Raw genomic sequence first — 20,262 nt, 5'->3', positions numbered from 1 at the left:
TAGACAGTGACAGTTTTCTCACGAGTTTAAAAACAGAAGTTTCAATATTTATTAAACAATAATCACCTGAAATGTTTACAATAACATCCACACATGCATTCACTATCTCGTGCACGCTCAAGAAAAGATAGATAGAAGGTAAAGGGTAAGAGGCATTAAGAGTTCAAGGCGTAAAAGTCTGGTGTTTTCAGGAGAACCCTGTAGGATCATCTTAGATGGTAAGTTTTAAAGTTGCAGGCCTGTTTGCTGTCCATCTTGGCCTTGCTGGGTTGCTGAAGTCTCCTGGCAGACAGTACTTCAGTTTGAAGATTTTGCTGGTATTTGTTGGTTCAATTTTCACAGGTGGAGGAGTTGTTCAAAAGGCACTTTCTTAATTCTTTGCTATTGTTGGTTGCCAACTTCACTCAGCAGGGTTCAAATGTCTTAGCTGGAATTGATCTCTCTCAGCCTTGTGTTGGAATTAAAGATGGCTTTCAATGTTCTCTCTGTGGGTGGAGATACCGGACTGATGATCTTGTTGTTCTGATGACTTGATGACTGATGTCTCCCTTTGTTATCCAAAAAGGTTACCTTTAAAGGTAAAAGTGTTAGTTTCGCCCATGTGGCTTTAGGCTTTTGGTTCCTGAGGGGCTGTACAATGGCATCTGATCTCAGCTGATTTTGATAAGATAAGGGATGTTCACATCTTATCGTGGTAAGTGTAGCTGGAGACGCAGGGGGGGGATTTTATGCTCTCCCCCGCGGCAGCTTTGGAGGCGGGGAGAGCATATAATCAGGTGGGGTGGGGGGAGACCCCGCTACTTCCCATCTCCGCCGAAATTATGTTGGGGCAGGAAGGCCTGTGTGACCTTCTCTCCCCACCGCCAATTGACGCCCTTAAGTGGGCAATTAATGCCCAATTAAGGGCCTCATCCCTACACTGCCGTAGTTAGCCCAACAGCAGGTGGGCCTGTCGCCGCACAGGAAGCACAGCAAGAAAAAATTCCAGGTTGGTTTCTGGCTCTGGCAGGTTGGGGGGGAGGTGGGAATGCATGAGGGGCTGACATTGGGAAGAGGGGCCCTTTGAGAGCTACTCCCGTCCTTACTGCTAATCCACCTACATCCCCCTTCCCCGCGACCCCCACCCTGCGAGACCCCTTCCTCCCTGATCTACCTGTGCCCTGAGTCCAGCACCGCTCCTATGCTCCACTGGCACCAGCCACCACCTCTGCACTGGTGCTGCTCAGTTAAAGAGCTGCCGGCCTCTGATTGGCCGGCAGATCTCAGAGGGTGAGACATACATGACAGAGAACTTGATCCTGTGAAAGGCCCACCGCTGTCCTGTTAAGTGCTTAATTGGCGGGCCTCAAACAGAAAGGGCGACGTGGGGTTCTTGGCAGTGCTTTTGGCGGATCAAGACCCCCATCGCCCGGATAAAATCCCAGCCATAGTGTCTGAGAGTGTCATTGTTTCAGCTCATTTTGTAGATAGCTCACATCCATGTATAATGAGTTGTCTCATTCATTTCAATGCAGATGGGGTTAATGAGTTTTTGTTCTTGGCAGAGATGGATGTGTATTTTAGTGCAGATGATTTTTGTCATGTGACGGTGTCCTCCATCTTGTTGAAGGCAAAAACATACCAGCCCTTTTTTAAATTATTCTAATTTTTTTGTAACTCTTCAGTTTATTTTTTGTATTTCCATTGCTTCATTTCTCATGAGCGTGACTGTATATATTTTCATGTGATTTAACTGTTCATGTTTACTTTATGTTGGTTTTGGTTTAAGTATTAAGGTAAAATTTATAAAAGTGAAATCTTTTCTGTTTTTTGTTCTAAATTGGGATCAGTTGGATTGGATTCTTTTTGGTTTGTGATCTACACAGGGATCATAGCAGCTTTGATATGTGCAATTTTCCAACCTAAATGAATAATTCCTGAATCGAGAAAACTTTGGAAGATTATAGTTATGGCATCTGCAATGTTCTCACCTATTTGTTTTAAAACCATGGGATAGAAACCATCTGGTCCTGGGGATTTGTCACTCTTTATCGTCATTAATTTCTCCATTACTGTAATCTTGCATTCATTTTATTGAGTCCCTGTTCCTGATTAAATAATGGTCCCCTTGGGATGTCTGGCATGCTGAGCTCTTCCTCTACTGCAAATATTGCTGCAATTATTCTGCATGTTCGCCATTTCCTTATTTTCATTGACAACATCACCGTTATCAGTTTTCAAGTGGCTCACATTGCTTCCAACCACCCTCATTTACCTAATATAATTGTAAAAGTTTTTTGTGTTAATTTTTGATATTTCTTGCAAGTTTCTTTTCATACTTCCTTTTTGTAGCTCATAGTATCTGCTTTGTCACCCTTTGCTGCTCTTTGTATCTTTCCCATTCGCCAAGATTTGTGCTATTTCTTGCATTTTTGGATACCTTTTCTTTTAGTTTTCTGTTGTTTCTTACCTCTTTAGTTGTTGGTGGCTGTCTTGCATAGTCACCTTCATGCGTGCAATGTCTTCAATCTTGGTTCCCTTTTTTATATATATAACATCCGTTAGTCAGCTTCCATATGCTCTTTTTCTCTGCCAACATTATGGATTCAGGGGCTGTGCTGTACTATCTGCTTGTCTGCATGATATCAGGACTTGGATGAGTTTTGTAGCCCAGCACCAGTAAGATGATGAAGCTATCCTGTGCAGTTGGCACTAACACCTACAAGCCTCTGGCTTCAGTTCCATTAATGTGCTTGGTTGGACTTGGTGATGTGCAACTTTGGAGTTGTGCTCACTTGGCTGAAGCTTTCACCCCCTCATCCCAACCAGTTGCCAGGATCTCCACTGTTTACCTCCAAAGCGTTGGCCCAGCCCATTATGCTCCTGCAGTACTCTTGCTGCTGCTGCTGAAACCATATCTCCATTCCCTTGCATGGAACTATCTTTAGGGTCGAGACTAGCTATTGGTCTTTGGCAACTCTGGTTCGGGTGCTTTGGGTGGCTGTTTTCCATAAGGATGTCAGATTCCGTGAATTAGCATGCAACTTCAATGTCAAAAGCAAAACTAAGTGACAACATTTCAGATTTTAACAATCTGTAAAGTGAAATGTTTAATTAGAATATTTTTTGTAGAGTGTTGAAAAAAAGACTTTCATTTACATAGCTCTTTTCACACCCTCAGGACATTACAAAGCATTTTACAATAAAGGAAATATTTTTGAATTGTCACTTTTGTAGGAAACCTGCCAGCCAATTTGCAGACAGAAAGCTCCCACAAACAGAAATGTGTTAATGACCAGATAATCTGTTTTTAGTGGTTAATTGAAGGATAGCTATTGGCTACGACGTCAGGGATAACTCCCTTGCTTTACTTTGGAATAGTGCCATGAAATCTTTTACATGCATCTGAGAGAGCACGCAGGGTCTCAGTGTAATATCTTACTGAAAGATGGCACCTCTGACTGTGCAGTGCAGTACTCCTTCAGTACTATACTGCAGTGGTGGCCTCTTTTTGTGTGTGTTAGGGAATAGCTCTAAATAGCTGGCTTAGTAACTAAAGTAAGAAAGATCTACAGTTTACTTTCATATAAAGTAAGTAGTGTTTTTTAGGTAGTTCTGTAGTAACGAGGACCAGGGAAGAAGGGCCCTAGAGTAATTGATATTATTTGATATTTAGCATCTTCCAAAAGGTTTAATTTAAAGGGTTAAGTCATGGTAGGAGAGCTCAAAGCCGTGGTGTGCTCCCCGTTCTCTATGTGGGAAGCCAGGAACAATTCCCGTGCCCGGGACCAGCATGCGTGCAGGAAGTGTCTCCAGCTGCAGCTCCTGGAAGCCCAGGTTTCAGAACTGGAGCAGCGGCTGGGGACACTGTGGAGCATTCGCGAGGCGGAGAGTATCGTGGATATCATGTATAGAGAGGTGGTCATACCGCAGGCTCAGACCCCACAGGCAGGAAGGGAATGGCATAGCAAGAGGACGAGGCAGGCAGTGCAGGAATCTCCTGTGGCTATTCCCCTGCAAAACAAATATACTGCTTTGGATACTATTGGGGGGAATGGCCTCTCAGGGGAAACTAGCAGCAGCCCAATTTGTTACACCACAGGTGGCTCTGCTGCACAGGGGAGGAGTAAAAAGTGTGGGAATGCAATAGTTATAGTGGATTCAATTGCAAGGGGAATAGATAGGCATTTCTGTGGCTGCGAACGAGACTCCAGGATGGTATGTTGCCTCCCTGATGCTAGGGTCAAGGATGTCTCAGAGCTGTTACAGGACATTCTGAAGGGGGGAGGGTGAACAGCCAGTGGTCGTGGTACACATTGGTACAAACGGCGTAGGTGAAAAAAAGGATGAGGTCCTAAAAGCAGAATATAGGGAGTTAGGAAGTAAGTTGAAAAGTAGGACCTCAGGATTACTACCAGTGCCACGTGCTAGTCAGAGTAGAAATAGCAGGATATATCGGATGAATATGTGGCTAAAGAGATGGTGTGAGGGGGAGGGTTTTAGATTCCTGGGACATTGGGACCAGATCTGGGGGAGGTGGGACCAGTACAAACTGGACAGGTTACACCTGGGCAGGACCGGGACTGATGTCCTAGGGGGAGTATTTGCTAGAGTGGCTGGCGACGGTTTAAACTAAAATGGCAGGGGGATGGGAACCTTTGCAGGGAGTCAGAGGAGGGGGGATCAAAGACAAGAACAAAAGACAGTAAGGGGAATAAGAACAGTGATAGGCAGAGAATCAAATAGGGCCACAGTGAAAAATAGTGGGAAGGGGCCAAGTAATGTTAAAAAGAAAAGCCTTAAGATGCAGAGCATTCGCAATAAAGTGGATGAATTAATCGCACAAATAGATGTAAACGGGTATGATACAGTCGGGATTACGGAGACATGGCTGCAGGGTGACCAGGGATGGGAAATGAACATCCAGGGCTATTCAGTATTTAGGAAGGACAGACAAAAAATAAACGACGGTGGAGTTGCATTGCTGGTTAAAGAGGAAACTAATGCAATAGTGAGGAAGGATATTATCTCTGAATGTGGAATCTGTATGGGTAGGGCTGAGAAACACTAAGGCAAAAAACCTTAGTGGGGGTTGTATATAGACCCCCAAACTGTAGTGGTGATGTTGGGAATAGCATTAAACAGGAAATTAGAGACGCATGCGATAAAGGAACATCTGTAATTATGAGTGACTTTAATCTGCATATAGATTGGGCAAGCTAAATTAGTCTCAATATCGTAGAGGAGGAATTCATGGAGTATATACGGGATGGTTTTCTGGACCAATACATTGAGGAACCAACTAGGGAACAGGCCATCCTAGACTGGGTATTGTGTAATGAGAGGAATAATTGACAGTCTAGTTGTGCAAGACCCCTTGGGGATGAGCAACCATAATACGATAGAATTCTTCATCAAGATGGAGAGTGACTAGAATTCTTCATCAAGATGGAGAGTGGCTAGAATTCTTCAAGATGGAGAGTGACATAGTTGATTCTGAGACAAGGGTCCTGAATCTTAATAAAGGAAACTACGAAGGTATGAGGCGCAAGTTGGCTATGATGGATTGGGAAACGTTACTTAAAGGGATGACGGTGGATAGGCAATGGCAAACATTCAAAGAGCTTGTGGATGAACTGCAACAATTGTTTATTCCTGTCTGGCGCAAAAGTAGAATGGGAAAGGTAGCCAAACCATGACTTACAAGAGAAATTAGAGATAGCATTAGATCCAAAGAAGAGGCATACAAATTTGCCAGAAAAAACAACAGACCTGAGGATTGGGAGCAGTTTAAAATTCAGCAAAGGAGGACCAAGGGATTGATTAAGAGGAAAATAGAGTACGAGAGCAAGCTTGTGTGGAACGTAAAAACTGACTCTAAAAGTTTCTATAGGTATGTGAAGAGAAAAAGATTGGTGAAGACAAATGTAGGTTCCTTACAGTCAGAAACAGGGGAATTTATTATGGGGAACAAAGAAATGGCTGACCAACTAAATGCATACTTTGGTTCTGCCTTCACAAAGAAGGACACACATATCATACCAGAAATGTTGGGGAACACCGGGTTTAGTGAGAGGGAAGAACTGAAAGAAATCAGTATTCGTAGAGAAATGGTGTTGGAGAAATTGATGGGATTGAAGGCCGATAAATCCCCAGGGTCTGATGGTATGCATCCCAGAGTACTTAAGGAAGTGGCCCTAGAAATAGTGGATGCATTGGTGGTCATCTTCCAAGATTCTCTCGACTCTGGAACAGTTCCTGCAGATTGGAGGGTAGTTAATGTAACCCCACTATTTAAAAAGGGATGTCGAGAGAAAACCGGGAATTATAGACCAGTCAGCCTGACGTCAGTAGTGGGGAGAATTCTGGAGTCCATTATCAAAGATTTTATAGCAGAGCACTTGGTGGTAGAATCTGACAGAGTCATCATGGATGTACGAAAGGGAAATCATGCTTGACAAATCTACTAGAATTCTTGGAGGATGTAACTAGTAGAGTTGATGAAGGGGAGCCAGTGGATGTGGTTTATTTGGACTTTCAGAAGGCTTTCGACAAAGTCCCACATAAGAGATTAGCGTGTAAAATTAAAGCGCATGGGATTGGAGGTAGTGTATTGTGATAGATAGAAAATTGGTTGGCAGACAGGAAACAAAGAGTAGGAATAAATGTTTAGTTTAGTTTAGAGATATAGCACTGAAACAGGCCCTTCGGCCCACCGAGTCTGTGCCGACCATCAACCACCCATTTATACTAATCCTACACTAATCCCACATTCCTACCACATCCCCACCTGTCCCTATATTTCCCTACCACCTACCTATACTAGGGGCAATTTATAATGGCCAATTAACCTATCAACCTGCAAGTCTTTGGCATGTGGGAGGAAACCGGAGCACCCGGAGGAAACCCACGCAGACACAGGGAGAACTTGCAAACTCCACACAGGCAGTACCCAGAATTGAACCCGGGTCGCTGGAGCTGTGAGGCTGCGGTGCTAACCACTGCGCCACTGTGCCGCCCCTTTAAGTGGCACTTTCCTGGTGAAAGGCTTTCAGCCCAAATCTTGAGCTGCTTTCGGGAGGGGGCATCTAAAGAATGGGTGATATCAGTGCTTTTTAAGTTTACAACCAGTGACTGACTTTACTGACAATTTGGGGGCGGTGCAGTGGTTGGCATCACAACTCCAGCGACCCGGGTTCAGTTCTGGGTGTTGCCTGTGCGGAGTTTGCAAGTTCTCCCTGCGACCGCGTGGGTTGCCGCCGGGTACTCCAGTTTCCTCCCACAGCCAAAGACTTGCAGGTTGATAGGTAAATTGGTCATTGTAACTTGCCCCAAGTGTAGGTAGGTGGTAGGAGAATTGAGGGAAGGTGGGGATGTGGTAGAGAATATGGGATTAATGTAGGATTAGTATAAATGGGTGGTTGATGGTTGACACAGACACGGTGGGCTGAAGGGCCTGTTTCAGTGCTGTATCTGTTAAAAAAAAAAAAATAGTTAATTAGATTCCTTGTACTGTTAAGTACAACAGTCAGAACTGTGATAGGTGAGTGACACTAAGTATAAGTTAAGATTCAGCTGATTTGCACTGGGGGTGATTTTAAGGTTGAGGGCTTGTACAGTATTGCCCCATCTTCATACCCACAGGTAGATATGTATGTGGGGTTTTTCCCCTATATGGCTGATAAATGCAAAACCATACTGTTTTGGATTCTGGGGCGTTTAATAATTTACATACACATGCTCAAACAGGAACTGCAAAATTATATTAAATAATTCTTAGGATGAGTGCCCCCTGTTGTAGTCATGTGGCATTGCCATCTTGTTCTAACAATTTAATGCCAATTAGTGACTGTGCTGTGGAAAAATCACATGTTACACTTTTCCAGACTTCCATTTTGTCTGTCTGGGCTTGTATAAATCTAGATGCCAGTGTTTTGAGTTAATCATCCATAACAATTAAGCAAAGTGGGATTTTACTGCTAAAGTGGATCATGCAAGTTGAACAACTTGGGTATTGCCTTTGATCAGGTGTTGAATGGCAGAAATTTTATTTCTTCAGAGTTGCTGAGCAGTTGACTCGGATGGCTACTGCCGCATACAGCAATTTGGAATAATATGGCATCATGCCAAACTTCTAGTTTTCTTCAGCTTGTCCCACTTGTATCGGTGAGGTATTAGTCTGGACTCAGCTTATTTTTTTAAAAAATCTGTTTCTGTGAAATGAGAAGCTTGAGTCTCATTTTGGGTATGGCAACATAATTGAATTGATGGTTAAAGTTTTCACTCTGACCAGTTTTCTTTCACAAGGGAGGATCTCTTGAATGCTACTTAGCATGAATGCAGACTTCAAATTTAAATGTGTCTTTTTCCAAATGGCAGGCAGTGACAAGTGGGGTACCGTAGGGATCGGTGCTGGGACCCCAGCTATTCACAGTATATATTATTGATTTAGATGAGGGAACTAAATGTAATATCTCCAAATTTGCAGATGACACCAAACTGGGTGGGAGGGTGACTTGTGAGGAGGATGCAGAGAGGCTTCAGGGTGATTTGAACAAGTTGAGTGAGTGGGCAAATGCATGGCAGATGCAGTATAATGTGGATAAATGTGAGGTTATCCACTTTGGTAGCAAAAACAGGAAAGCAGATTATCTGAACGGTTATAAACTGAGAGAGGGGAATATGCAACGAGACCTGGGTGTTCTCGTGTACAAGTCACTGAAGGTAAGCATGCAGGCGCAACAGGCGGTAAAAAAGGCAAATGGTATGTTGGCCTTCATAGCGAGAGGATTCGAGTACAGGAGCAGGGATGTCTTGCTGCAATTATACAGGGCCTTGGTGAGGCCACACTTGGAATATTGTGTGCAGTTTTGGTCTTATCTGAGGAAGGATGCTCTTGATATAGAGGGAGTACAGCGAGGTTTACCAGACTGATTCCTGGGATGGCGGGACTGACGTATGAGGAGAGATTGTCGGTTAGGATTATATTTGCTGGAGTTCAGTAGAGTGAGGGGGGATCTCATAGAAACCTATAAAATTCTAACAGGATTTGACAGGGTAGATGCAGGAAGGATGTTCCCGATGGTGGGGGAGTCCAGAACCAGGGGTCATAGTCTAAGGATACGGGGTAAACCTTTCAGGACTGAGATGAGGAGAAATTACTTCACCCAGAGAGTGGTGAGCCTGTGGAATTCGCTACCACAGAAAGCAGTTGAGGCCAAAACATTGCATGTTTTCAAGAAGGAGTTAGATATAGTTGTTGGGTCTAAAGGGACCAAAGGATATGGGGCGAAAGCAGGAACAGGTTACTTAGTTGGATGATCAGCCATGATCATAATGAATGGCAGAGCAGGCTCGAATGGCCGAATGACCTACTGCTGCTCCTATTTTCTATGTTTGAAGTCTCTGGAGTGGGACTTGAACACACAACTTTCTGACTCAGAGGCAAGAGTGCTGCCACTGAGACACAGCTGACCAATATGTTGTACTACATGGAAATAGGATCTCTGATTTCCCCATCCAGTGACTCGATATTAGCTATGCCGTTAACCAGGAGGTGGCAGACAAAAGCATTTACCCATACAGAAGAAAATTGATTAATTGTTATGTCTTGATCTATTAAAATTACAAAGTGACATAGGCTGACTTAAGTAGGCAGTTAGGGATTTGGTCTAGCTACATCTGGAAAGGGACCTATTCAGAGTGTCTCATTGTTAGATATCTATATTATTGATGTCCTTAAGTGTTGTATTATGAGCTTGCATAGCTTGAGAGGAATTCAAAGACATTTATTGGGACAGATACCCTTTTTATTTTGCAATAATTTGTATTGGTGCTTGTGCTTAAAGGTCTTGATGACAATCTGCATCAGTCTGGGTACAGCCCTGCCTGGGCTAAAAATGAAGTGCATTCATTTTCAATGACAGCAAAATACCAATGTAATTTAAGTTTGTGGCATATATGGTGTGTCTCTTAGTTGTTCTCGTTCAGAACTCCTTGGCACGCAAAGGAAAGACTTCCTCCAATTTATGTGTAAATTTCAGGATTAATCTGTAAAGCGGATTTGTGGCGGAGAGGTGAAATCACTGCCACTGACAGGCCTGGAGAGGGTGTCAGCCTCATGACAGGCACAGCTGTGCTGCAATCCCTCACATGAAGACTTGGATTAAGCAGTTGGTGATTACTAAGCCTAGTATGTGGTAGTGGACTTGGATGTCTGGACCATCAAGTTGGCTGGCATGAGACAAATTTTCCTATCTATGGTGTAAGCAGATGCGTTTCAAGAACAACAACAGCTACTTCTATTTACATAGCACCTAAAACATAACAAAATGTTCCAAGGTGCTCCACAGGAGTGTTATAAAGCAAATTTGACAGTTGAATAAGGAGATATTGGGGCAGATGACTAAAAGCTTGGTCAAAAAGGGAGGTTTTAAGGAGCGTCTAAAAGGAGAAAAGAGAAGTAGAGACGCGGAGAGGTTTAGGGGGGGAATTCCAGAACTTAGGGCCTTGGCAGCTGAAGGCATGGCCACCGTTGGTGGAGCAATTAAAATCAGGAAAGCTCAAGAGGCCAGGATTCAATGAATGTAGATATCTTGGAGGAGATTACTGAGTTGGGGAGGGGTGAGGCCTTGGAGGGCTTTGAAAACAAGGATCAGAATTTTAAAATTGAGGCGGTGCTTAACTGGGAGTCAGTGTAGATCAGCGAGCATAGGATTGATGGGTGAATGGGACTTGGTTCAAATAAGGACATGGGTAGCGGAGTTTTGGATGACCCCAAGTTTGCAGAAGGTAGAATGTGAGAGGCTGGCCATGAGTTTGTTGGAATAGTCAAGTCTAGAGGTGGCAGAGTCTTGAATGAGCAACAACTGATGAGAAAAATCTAGGATTGTACAGTGCAGTCCCTGGAAGTCAGTTGTAAAAGCACACTTGTATATCCAGGGCTAAGTATCGACCATGTTTTCAGATTGTGATGTGTGTACATGTTGCCATCAGGGGAATGAAAACTGTGCGTCCATGCATGTTATGGTGAGCTGCACTGCTCGCTTTTCCGAATGTAAGGAGTTCTTACTATCTGGTGCCTACCTAGCTAGAGCTCAAATCTATAATGTTCAGTTATCTGATCACCTGGTGAGTATTTTCCTGGATTGGACGGGCAGGTCTGTGCCAAGGTAATATATCTAGCAATTGTTGTTCAGAGCCAAATCAACCATCTGTGACAAACTTCTGATACCTGAAACAGGCACAATGTAATATTGCAGAGCACTTGTTGATAATTGTCCAGCCAGCTTGGCTCACTAATGGGACCATTCACAAGTATTGGGATTCTTCCCATTTGACTTTAGGTAACCCTACAAACAGGGTGACCTTATCTGCAATCAACAGGTGGAATCATGCAGTGGAATCAAGTAGATTGATTTTTTGGCTGTTTAAACTCCAGTAATATCACTCCACACACGTAGGTGTTCTTATGTGTTGACACTATCATGAGGAATGTGCACTCCATGTTGGACAATAGAAACCCTACACGGAGTGTAGATTTCTCAAGTGCTTTTGTCAGATTGGCAGGGCTCTGGACTGATGTGATGGAAACTCAACCAGAGAAAGTAGCTGGGAACTGGCAAAAGCTCTGTTCAACATGATTGCAGATCTCTACTGATTTATGCTAGCCTCTTTATACCTGTTTGCTGGCCTACCCAGCCTTTACACGTTCTCTGTTGTGAATGGGCACTGGATGAGAACTCAGCTATGATGTTAGAGTAAAACAGCCTTCCATTGCTTGCTGTTGAGGCTCACTTGGTTGAGGTGTTAAAGGGCAGCTGGTGTCATTGGATCCAAATTCCGGTAACAGTCCATACGTGAAAAGAAAGAAGCAGAGGAGAGAATTTGAAGAGAGAAAGGAAAAAAGTAACTTTTTTAATTTCTCCTCTTCTGCCATGGACTTGTGTGCCAACCATTCGCATTGTGTAGTCAGCATTTCAAGGCACAGTCCCCAGTGCCTACTTTCTGCTACTGTAAAAGATTGAATGCTTTTAGCTGTCCAGGCCCTAAGTTCTGGAATACCCTCCCTAAACCTCTCCTGCTCCCTTTCCTCTTTAAAACCCTTCTTAAAATCCACATCTTTGACCAAATATCTCCTTCACTGTTTCTATTATTTACTACTTGGACTTGACATTGATTTTTGTCTGAATATGCTTCTGTGAAGCTCCTTCGGATATTTTTCTGTGTTAAAGGTTCTACATAGATGTAAGTTCTTGTTACCAAAAGTTTAGATAAAAAGGTTTGCTTTAAGGAGGGTCTTAAATGAGGAGAGAGACGTGAAGAGGTTCAAGCAGGAAATTCCAGGAACTGGGACCTGTGCAGCTGAAGGCATGACGAATAGTGGGCCTTGGGGGTGGGGAAGGGTAGAAGAGCATGTACAAGATGCCAATCATAAGAAAGGGAGTAATTGTAGGGATGGAGGATAGAGATGGGGACAGGTGAGTCCATGAAGGGATTTAAGTACAAGGATGAGAATTCTAAATTTGAGGTTTCGGGGGAACAGGAGCCAATATCAGACAGTAAGGCTGGGTAATGGGTTAATGGAATTTGGTGTGAGATAGTATATAGAGTCATAGAATGATACAGCACAGAAGGAGGCCATTCAGCCCATCATGTCTATGCTAGCTCTCTAAGAGCTACTCAGCTAGTCCCACTCTCCTGCAACCTGTCACCCTGCAAATTTCTTCTCTTTAGATAATTATCTAATTCCCTTTTGAAAACCATGATTGATTCTGCATTCGCACTCTCAATGGCAGTGCGTTCCAGATTCTAACCACTTGATACATAAAAACATTTTCCTCATGTTGCCTGTGGTTTCTTTGCCAACGGTGTCCTCTGGTTCTCAACACTACTGCCAATGGGAACAGCTTTTCTTATCTACTGCTGTTTCCAGATCCCTCATAATTTTCAACCCCTGTATCAAATTTCCTCTCAAACCTCTCTTATCTGAAGAAAACAGCTCCAGTTTCGCCAGTCTATCCTCGTAACTGAAGTCTCTTATTCTTGGAACCATTCCTGTAAATCTTTTCTGCACTCTATATGGGCAACAGAAGTTTGGTTAAGTTAAAGTTTATGGAATGTGGATATTAATGAGTAGTCTGGCAATGTTCGGCAGTAGAAGGGTTAAGAGAGGTAGTGGAGAGATAGAGGTGAGTGTTATTGTATGCAAGGAAGCTGATCATGTGTTTACAGATGATGTCACCAGGTGGCAGCATGTTGCTGAGGACAAGGTGGGGGACAAGGATAGAGATCATTGGGGAACACCTGAGGCAGCAGTTCCAGGGATGGAAAGAAAAGCCATCGCTGGTGATGCTCTAGCTACGATTGTATAGTTAAGAGGCAGAAGCAATCAAGGATAGCCCCACTGAGCTGGAAAACAGAGCAGATAGGTTGGAGGAGAATGTTATGGTTGACCTTGTTGAAAGGCTGCAGAGACATCAAGGAGAAATCATGCGCTACCGTCACACTAAGTCATTTGTGACTTAAGTTAGGGAACTTGATTGGAGAACTTCAGATAGGATTTGCAGGAATGGATTTGGAAGGCAACAGCATGTTCAAGAACTTTGGAGAGGAAAGAGAGATTGGAGAGAGGGCAGCAGTTTCCAAGGACATGGTGGTTGAGGGTCATTTTTTGAGGAGGGGGTGATAATAGTAGTTTCCTACATTGTAATAGTGACTATACCTCAAAAGAACTTGATCCTCACTGAAAAACATTTTAGGACATCCAAAAATTGTGAAAGGCAGTAAATAAATGCAAGTTTTTCTTCTTTTCACATCGAGAGGTATAGGTACCTGAGGGGAGAGAACCATTTGCAATGTCAGTTAGCGTTGGGGTGGTGGGGTGGGGTGGAAATGGGAGAGGCTTTAGAGACATGTACGTTTGGGGCCAGGACATGAAAGAGCCTGGGGCAGGTAATGCTTGGTGGGCAAGGGGAAGCTGGGGGGCAAATCACAGGCAACTGAACAAATAGTTTCCTTCTTAGTCACAATGAATTCAAAGAGCTCCTCTCATTTGTTAGAAGTGACAATGGAGAGAAGCTGGATTGAGGGGTTTAGTTAGGTGGTTGATCATGGAGAACGGAAGTCCGATGATTCAGGTATAATGGCCAATTTTGTTAAACCTTATAGTATTTATTAAAAAAAATCATGTTGAGCTATTTACTTTGGGAAGTACAACATGGAGTCTTGCCCTTTTAATATAAATCTATCTATATTATTTAAAAATTGTTATTTCTGCTTACACTTCCTATTATAGTGTTGTCGTGAGCTGCGAGCTTCCCCTTCCCCCTCCCCCTTGCCTCCCTAGCTCTTTTTCCCCCTCATCCTTCCCCTGCCACCCCTCTGCTCATTCCCTTCCAATCACCTCTCCTTCCTTTCCAATGATCCCTTCATTTTTCTAGCCCCATGCTCCCTCTTCCAATTGTTCCCTTGCCTACCATAGTCCAATCAGGCCCCTACCTTCTAACCTTGCTTGACCTGAATACCGCGGAGTCAAGACCAACGGAAATACAAAAATAAGGACAGAATGGATGATTTTAAAAACTAAATTCTGTCTGGATGTCCTGGTTCAATGATTTCCTACCCTCTAACCCCAATTCACCTGAAAACTACACACTGTGTTGACTTGCCCAGTGCATATATATAATCACAATTCTCTGTAGCATTCATTCCTGTAATTATGCAGTGAGAATTATCACAATTTGAATTCGGCATAAATTATGTAGCAGCTGTGCTGTAAATATTTTCCTAAATCCCTTCAGTAGAAATTACAGAGCATCAAGAACAGCTCAGAGTTCTTTTATATGGTCAATTAGATGGTACTTGTTGATTGCAAACCTCAGATTTCTAAGGACTACTCAGTACAGATGAAATTGCTGCCTATGGAAGTTGGAACTTGTGTTTAAGTTGCACACTTAGCCTTATCTTACTTTTTTGTATTTAGGTGTTGGAAGGATAGTGATGACATCACGATTTCGTGTGCTAGGTGGGAGGACAAACCAGATACGTGCTTTTGATGTACCAAGAGACAGACATCGGTCGGAGGTCGTCTGCAATGTCCACTTCCTGGATGGCAGTTTGCAGAGCTTCAAAGTCAATGTAAGTTGGTAACCTTTATATTTGCAGTCCCTAAATCTGTTGACTTATTCTCATTCTTTTTCATTCAGTTAAAATACTATGTAAATGCCTCATGTTGACTAAGCTACATTAGATTTTACTACATGCAGAGAATGAGGAGTACGCTTTTGCCATGATATGTGTACAGAGGCACATATCTTTAATTATTGTACATTAGTATTCAGCGTGAGCATCCTAGTTCTGCCTGAATTCACAGCACCTCACGTCCCTGTCATCCTACGAATTACATGGCAAATTCATGTGCATTGTAGCAAACATGCAGTGCAAAAATCATAAATGTGCTGCCACCAAATCAATCAATTTCAGCCATACTACTTTCACCAAGAGTCCTCATTATCCTACACCCCTTTCCGAAAAATGTCAATTGTCTAATTTTATTTTGACTTCAGTTTAAATACTAGGCTCCAACGCCATGCCACAGAATCCAATGTGCGGTTCCCTATAGCTAATGTCATGCAGACCCCCACCTGCCAACAATGAGGCACACATTATTTTGCCACATGAATATTAAAACTTAAAATTGCTGCTGGGAAGAAAAGAGGGCCTATCACAAGGAATTGCCAGGCCTCTTGTCAGAAAGACCTTTTTTTGCATGCTAGCAAACAATGTTGGAACAAAGGACCCAGTCCCCGCTTCTCCAATACATAGAAGACCTGGTCAGACCAGTTTAGTGACATGACTAACTGGCTGTTTGAATTTGAACTTGCCATAGAGTGTTTGAAAGGCAGAAAGCTGTTAGCTCCTGGACTGAGAACTTCTCTTGCCTGTCTGCTCCCATCTCTTTCTCACGGAACTGAAGACTCGTTGAAGACACATGACCACCAAGAGAGAAAAGTCTCCTACAGTGAACACGGTTTATGAAGAATACTGGGCCCCAATGAAAAGCAAGACTACTTACAAAGGGACTACAGTGAGCTCGAAGCACAGTAAACAATAAACTCCTCTGATTGCCTCAGACCTCTCTACTTTATCATAATAAAAACAAAATACTGCAGATGCTGGCAATCTGAAATAAAAGCAAGAACTGCTGGAAATACTAAGCAGGTCTGGCAGCATCTGTGGAGAGAGAAACAGAGTTAACGTTTCAGGTCAGTGACCCTTCGTCAGAACTGACAAATGTTAGAAATGTAATAGGTTTTAAGCAAATAAAACGGGGGTGGGGCAAGAGATCACAAAAGGCAAGGTGTTGATAGGACAGAGGGTCACAGAGAATAACTGACCAGAACGTCATGGAGCAAAGGCAAATGGTATGTTAATGGTGTGCTGAAAGACAAAACGTTAGTGCAGAGAGGGTGTTAATTGACAGAAAAATGAACAGCCCTGGCCCAAAAAAACATGAAAAAAGTGGGTAGGCACATGGTAAAAAAAATGAATGATGAAACAAACTGAAATAAAATAAACAAATAAAAAATAATAAATAATAAAGAAGAAAAAAATAACTAACAAGGGGGACCTGTCATGCTCTGAAATTATTGAACTCAATGTTCAGTCTGGCAGGCTGTAGCGTGCCTAATCAGTAAATGAGATGCTGTTCCTCAAGCTTGCGTTGGTGTTCGCTGGAACACTGCAGCAAGCCCAAGACAGATATGTGGGCATGAGAGCAGGGGGGTGTGTTGAAATGGCAAGGAACCGGAAGCTCGGAGTCATGCTTTCAGACTGAGTGGAGGTGTTCCGCAATGGGGTCACCCAATCTGCGTTTGATCTCCGCAGTGCAGAGGAGACCACATTGTGAGCAGCGAATCCAGTATACTAAATTGAAAGAAGTACAAGTAAATCGCTGCTTCACCTGAAAGGAGTGTTTAGGGCCTTGGATAGTGAGGAGAGAGGAGGTAAAAGGGTAGGTGTTCACCTCCTGCGATTGTATGGGAGGGTGCCATGGGAAGGGGATGAGGTGTTGGGGTAATGGAGGAGTGGACCAAGGTGTCGTGGAGGGAACGATCCCTTCGGAATGCTGATGGGAGGGGAAAATGCAGTGGCATCACACTGGATATGGCGGAGGATGAATCTTTGGAAGGCTGGTGGGGTGGAAAGTGAAGACGAGGGGAACCTTGTCATGGTTCTGGGAGGGAGGGGAATGGGTAAGGGTAGAGGTGCAGGAAATGGGCCAGACATGCTCGAGAGCCCTGTCAACCACAGTGGGGGGGAAATCCTTGGTTGAGGAAAAAGGAAGACATGTCAGAAGTGCTGTCGTGGAAGGTTGCATCATCAGGGCAGATGCGTCTGAGACGGGGAAACTGGGAGAATGGAATGGAGTCCTTACAGGAGGCAGTGTGTGACGAAGTGTAGTCGAGGTAGCTGTGGGAGTCAGTGGGCTTATAATGAATATTAGTAGACAGCCTATCCCCAGAGATGGAGACAGAGAAGTCGATGAAGGGAAGGGAAGTGTCGGAGATGGACCATGAGAGAAGGGTGGAAATTAGAAGCAAAGTTGATAAAGTTTTCCAGCTCGGGGCAGGAGCAGGAAACGGCACCGATACTCTCAACTTTCTTTTTCTTCTCTTTTCTGTCCCTATTTGCATGTGTGTATCGCATGTGCATGCTAGCTTGATAGCTTGAGCACGTTGTATATGCATAGCCGTTATGCAAATTAGAGTTTAAGTTTGAATAAATTGCACTTTTCTTCTTTAAACCTAAGAAAACCTGGTGTGCTCATTTTTTGGCCTTATAATTGGAAAGTGGTGAACAAGGATTTACCAAGGGGGAGCTCAAAACACAGTATGTTTAAAAATCAAACCCTGCGATAAGACCAGATGAAGGCTAGATGGGCGGCGCAGTGGTTAGCACTGCAGCCTCACAGCTCCAGCGACCCGGGTTCAATTCTGGGTACTGCATGTGGGAGTTTGCAAGTTCTCCCTGTGACCGCGTGGGTTTTCGCAGGTTGGTAGGTAAATTGGCCATTATAAATTGCCCCTAGTATAGGTAGGTGGTCGGGGAATATAGGGACAGGTGGGGATGTGGTAGGAATATGGGATTAGTATAAATGGGTGGTCGGTACAGACTCGGTGGGCCAAAGGGCCTGTTTCAGTGCTGTATCTCTAAATAAATAAATAAAAGGGACCCCTAGACACCTTCCTCACCTGGTGGTAACACTATCGTCATGTATTCAAACACTTTTTGACTTGTATTCTACGCTGGGCAAACATGCTGTACACTTATTTCTGTGGATGAAAACTTGTATCATAGTTGAAATTCCCTTTATTTTGTGCAAAAAGGAATCCGTACATAACATGTAGCTGAACAGAAATTTCTAAAATATTCTTGGATAAGAAAGTCATGGGATGCTAAAGGCCATAATTGCGCCATGATATTTTTAAAAAGTGAAATCTAGAAAAATTGAGACCAGCTGATTACTTTCTACCTGACCGTTGTTGTCACATGGAATTGATAAATTGGTGCATGCGACATGCAGGCGCTGTGTTCTCACAAATGAATCGATCACACCAGATAACGCAAGGTCAGCCAATTTGCACAATTTTATGGTGCTTTGGGTGTGCCTCTCATGACATGCCAGAATATCAGGGCCATAATCAGGGGTTGGCAATGTGTCCGTGGTAAAGATTTTGAGGTCTGGTAATGTTAAATGTCTTGCTCCAAGCCTTTAAACTTGTGTTTTAAAGGTAATTACAAAGGATTGGGGCATCGGGTTAGTTCCTACAGCCCACCAAAGTTTTGTATCTGGCCTGCCAATCAAAAGCGCGAATGGTTTGCCTGCACGCGGGCCTCCATTGAATCAGAGCGGGGGGGAGGCGGGACTCGTTGGGAAGACTGGAGCTAACACTCAGGGTGCTGATCTTCAGTGTTATCTGGAGCTACTTGATTGCAACACAGCTTGAGCCATGCCAGTCCTAAATGGCATGTGTGTCCTTCCAGTTTGTGTTATTGAGCCAAATAGGCTAATTGATCAACAGTGCCCTGCAGTAGTGCATGTATTAATTACTGGATTACCTAGTTTGCTCTAGAGGGTGAACTTGATTTTGCTGCCACCTCCAGTCACGCCATCTTGGGAAGCAGCTTAATCCCTGTGGTGAAAGTCGCTCGTTGGTCATGAAACAACTGATGTGCATAGGATTGTGCTCATTTATGACTGGCATGGCTCAAACTGTGTTGCAGTCACATAGCTCCAGATAACACTGAAGATCAATCCCCTAATGCGATGCATAGTCCTAGCCGAAAGCTGCTGTGGTAGGCTAGGCAAAGCGATTTAGCCAAACTTCACTAATATGAATAAATATACTTGGATGTCCCCATTTCTTGCTCTGCCAATCTGCTTTCTGGACTTAAGTGGGATGCATTCCCATGGGAAGACATTATGTACTCCATTTTTTGCAATTAAAAGCACTACAGCTGGCTGTATACTTTTCAGTTACTTGAATTGGAGCCACCCAGCTTCCCCCACAACCCCAAAAAAATCTCCTACTGGAAACTTTGTACAGGTGGAGATCGATTGGGAGCAGGATTGGGTTGAGCTGCACACATGCCAATCAGACAATTCAGGTGCTGAAAGGGAGGATTCCATTAAAATTGGGTAAAGAAATTTGGGCACACTTGCTCTTGGAACTTTAGCATCCCAACCCCATTAGAGCTAGGCCGTTCAGTAAGTTCCTCTCGTGAGTGACATGATGGGCAGTCAAAAAAAACATAATATTTGTGGCTGCATTGGCACTAATTTCCTGACATGAATATTAATAAGCACCTCATTGCATCAAATGGTAGTTTCGTTCAGAGTTGCAGAACTTTAGGAAAAGCTGCTTGCCATACTGGTGGACATCGCGCCCTGGTCATCTGAGCACATAGAACATAGAACAGTACAGCACAGTACAGGCCCTTCGGCCCACGATGTTGTGCCGAACCTTTAACCAACTCTAAGATCAAACTAACTACCTACCCTTCATTCTACTATCATCCGTGTACCTATCCAAGAGTCGCTTAAATGCCCCTAATGTATCTGCTTCTACTACCACCGCTGGCAGCGCATTCCACGCACCCACCACTCTCTGTGTAAAGAACCTACCTCTGACATCTCCCCGAAGCCTTCCTCCAATCACCTTAAAATTATGCCCCCTGGTGATAGCCCTTTCCACCCTGGGAAAAAGTCTCTGACTATCC

General features: G+C 43.7%; 1 protein-coding gene across 8 annotated transcripts in view; it reads left to right on the top strand.

Annotated features, from left to right (window-relative positions):
- The window catches only part of LOC137346782 (tyrosine-protein phosphatase non-receptor type 3-like), a 360,471-nt gene that overhangs the window by 57,841 nt on the left and 282,368 nt on the right, over positions 1-20,262 (top strand). For all 8 annotated transcript variants that reach the window (XM_068010672.1, XM_068010633.1, XM_068010662.1 and 5 more), the window contains one exon: positions 14,963-15,117. In XM_068010672.1, the coding sequence (XP_067866773.1) occupies positions 15,035-15,117 (83 nt within the window). In that variant the 5' untranslated portion in view covers positions 14,963-15,034. The remainder of the gene's footprint in view (positions 1-14,962; positions 15,118-20,262) is intronic.

Source organism: Heterodontus francisci, chromosome 2, assembly GCF_036365525.1.
Source record: "Heterodontus francisci isolate sHetFra1 chromosome 2, sHetFra1.hap1, whole genome shotgun sequence".
Classification (NCBI taxonomy): domain Eukaryota; kingdom Metazoa; phylum Chordata; class Chondrichthyes; order Heterodontiformes; family Heterodontidae; genus Heterodontus; species Heterodontus francisci.
The sequence above is the reverse complement of the archived record's forward strand: the minus strand, read 5'-3'. Positions and strand labels throughout refer to the sequence as shown.